Here is a 3,418-nt window from a genome sequence, read left to right as displayed (position 1 = left end):
GGTGCCAGGTGGGGTTGAGGGAGGGGTATCAGTTGGGTCAGATGCCAGCTGGGAGTAAAGTGCCAGCTTTGGGAGTGGAGAGGTGGTGGTGGTGGGTGTCAAATGGTGTGAGGGTAAGGTACCATGTGGGTGTAGATGTGGTGCACAATATGAGTGGGGTTCAGGTGATGATATATTAGATTGTAGACTGACACAAAGGCGAGTGGAGGCTTAAGATAGGTCTTGTGAGGGGGTGGGGAGGCGGGGGTGTTGGGTCACATCAGGGCAGAAGTGGGGTTGGAGGGTCAGTCTTTGGTTCCATGGCTGGTCAGATACAGAGTGAGGTGGGCTTGAGACTAGTGGGGGGAGGGAGGTCATGAGCTAAGTCACTGGGGACTTTCTGGTTCAGGGGGAACTCTTTAGCAGCTCTAGTGGCAGGGGTGGAGAGGATTGGGGGGATTGTGTCAGGCCTGGTGGGAACATGGTTTGGATCAGATTGTCAGGTATTCTGGATTTGACACTGGGAACGGGGAGTCTGACTGACATGGGTCATTGCAGGGATGGGGAGAGGGGTTCCGTTTTACAGTTAGCTAGCAGTCAAACAGGTTAAATCCCTTTGACATTTCCTCAGTAACTATCTGGGCCTCCAACGTCTCCAACTCTCATTCAGAGTTGGCCAATTTGCCCATCGGAAATATCAACCCACCTCCAAGGTAACTTCTGCTGAGGCTGCTGCGTTGGCACTATCTGGGTGTCCAGGCACACAAACCCTGTCCACGTTTCAGCAACGGCAGCCTCCCAGTCGGAAAATTTGGGCTCTGGTCCTATTTACCGTAAAGCAGCCCACTGTTAAAAAGTGAAGATCTGGACCCTCTCAGTGTGGGTTTTGTGAGAGGAGAAGGGAGATGCTTCGGTTCGTTATCCTTTCGATATTCAATACAACAAATCTCTTGAAGTCAGCCAGGTACAAAGCTCAGCACCAGGAAACCCTGGGCAAAGCGGGATAGCCCAGGGACCTGACAGAATTCAGCAAGGATATGTAGTGGTGAAGTTGTTTTGGTTGTGAGCTGTGTGAAGGATTAGGTTGGAGGAATTCTTGTGCATCAATATATCTTAACAAGAAGCAGTGATTAGGCTTCAAGCAGTTTTAAGGGGTAGCAAATTTACAACAGCGTTGAGGGGAAACTACATCTCCCAGAGGGTTGGGAATCTGTGGAATTCCCTACCCCAAAATGCACTGGATGCTGGGAAAGTGAGTAAGTTTAAGGAGGATTAAATTGGTAATGGGTTGAAGGGTTCTGGGGGGAAGGTGTGAAAATGGGAGCAAGTAGCAAATCAGCCATGATTGAAGGGCAGAACAGACTCAACGGGCCAAATGGCCTAATTCTGCTCCTATGTCTTATGAACTTATGCGCTAGGCCTCGTCCTTGGAGGACGTTGCTGTGTTGGTCATGTAGCTGAGGTTCTCTAATCCTTTCCGCCTTTCTCCAAGAAGCTAAGCATCATCAATGTCCTTTCACCATCAGGTGAACAACAATGGGATTATATCATTCCTGAAAGAGGTGTCGCAGTTCACTCCAGTGGCATTTCCCATCTCTAATGACCGACGGGTGGTGGCGGCATTCTGGGCAGATGTGGACAATCGGCGAGCTGGTGACGTCTTCTACAGGGAGACTAAAGACCCTGCCACACTGCAGAGCACAACAGATGATATAAGGATGTACTTTCCAGAGCTGAAGGACTTCAACTCCAAGTGGGCACTTGTGGCCACCTGGTACAAAGTGACATTCTTCGGAGGAAGCACATTCTCACCGGTAGGGGTTAAAGAATTGATTCTTTGTCAGCGTGCACGCTTTGAATTCTTCCCGCTATCTATTCTGTCAGAGCACTCATATAGTTTGTTTCTAGATAAAGCATGGTGCAATACCTATCTCTGAATCTAGTTTAATGTAGCTAACCCCCCTCTCCTCACATTCTGATGGGGAGAAGATACATTAAACAAGATTCAGAGATAGATATCGTACCATGCTGTTATCATCAGACTAACCGTACTAGAGTCATCGTGCCTCATCAAGTGTCAACAGCCCAGCCTCGATCTAGGAAACTGCCAAAAATAGACAGGACCTTCACTGCACGGAGAGACCCAATGGGATATCAGCATTTCCTGGGGGACACTGTGGGATATCAGTGTTTAGTGTGGGACATCGGTGTGGGGGGTGGGACTCTGAGACATCAGTGTGGGGTGTGACAAGCTGTGGGACATTGGTGTGGGGTGTGGGACGCTGTGGGATATCGGTGTGGGTACTCTGTGGGACATCGGTGTGGGGAGTGGGACACTGTGGGACATCGGTGTGGGGTGTGGGACGCTGTGGGTCATCGGTGTGGGACGCTGTGGGTCATCGGTGTGGGACATTGTGGGACATCGGTGTGGGACTCTGTGGGATATCGGTGTGGCGTGTGGGACGCTGTGGGATTTCGGTGTGGGGTGTGGGATGCTGTGGGATATCGGTGTGGCGTGTGGGACGATGTTGGATTTCGGTGTTGCACGCTGTGGGATATTGGTGTGGGGTGTGGGATGCTGTGGGACGTCGGTGTGGGACATTGTGGGACATCGGTGTGGGACGCTGTGGGTCATCGGTGTGGGACATTGTGGGACATTGGTGTGGGACGCTGTGGGTCATCAGTGTGGGACATTGTGGGACATCGGTGTGGGACGCTGTGGGTCATCGGTGTGGGACATTGTGGGACATTGGTGTGGGACGCTGTGGGTCATCAGTGTGGGACATTGTGGGACATCGGTGTGGGACGCTGTGGGTCATCGGTGTGGGACATTGTGGGACATCGGTGTGGGACGCTGTGGGTCATCGGTGTGGGACATTGTGGGACATCGGTGTGGGACGCTGTGGGTCATCGGTGTGGGACATTGTGGGACATCGGTGTGGGACGCTGTGGGTCATCGGTGTGGGACATTGTGGGACATCGGTGTGGGACGCTGTGGGTCATCGGTGTGGGACATTGTGGGACATCGGTGTGGGACGCTGTGGGTCATCGGTGTGGGACATTGTGGGACATCGGTGTGGGACGCTGTGGGTCATCGGTGTGGGACATTGTGGGACATCGGTGTGGGACGCTGTGGGTCATCGGTGTGGGACATTGTGGGACATCGGTGTGGGACGCTGTGGGTCATCGGTGTGGGACATTGTGGGACATCGGTGTGGGACGCTGTGGGTCATCGGTGTGGGACATTGTGGGACATCGGTGTGGGACGCTGTGGGTCATCGGTGTGGGACATTGTGGGACATCGGTGTGGGACGCTGTGGGTCATCGGTGTGGGACATTGTGGGACATCGGTGTGGGACGCTGTGGGTCATCGGTGTGGGACATTGTGGGACATCGGTGTGGGACGCTGTGGGTCATCGGTGTGGGACATTGTGGGACA

General features: G+C 53.1%; 1 protein-coding gene across 2 annotated transcripts in view; it reads left to right on the top strand.

The window, feature by feature from the left end:
- The window catches only part of sned1 (sushi, nidogen and EGF-like domains 1), a 145,710-nt gene that overhangs the window by 55,843 nt on the left and 86,449 nt on the right, over nucleotides 1-3,418 (top strand). For both annotated transcript variants that reach the window (XM_043701804.1, XM_043701803.1), the window contains exon 2: nucleotides 1,506-1,793. In XM_043701804.1, the coding sequence (XP_043557739.1) occupies nucleotides 1,506-1,793 (288 nt within the window). The remainder of the gene's footprint in view (nucleotides 1-1,505; nucleotides 1,794-3,418) is intronic.

This window comes from Chiloscyllium plagiosum, chromosome 13, assembly GCF_004010195.1.
Source record: "Chiloscyllium plagiosum isolate BGI_BamShark_2017 chromosome 13, ASM401019v2, whole genome shotgun sequence".
Lineage (NCBI taxonomy): Eukaryota > Metazoa > Chordata > Chondrichthyes > Orectolobiformes > Hemiscylliidae > Chiloscyllium > Chiloscyllium plagiosum.
Note: the sequence above shows the minus strand (reverse complement) of the source record. Positions and strands in the feature narration are given on the sequence as shown.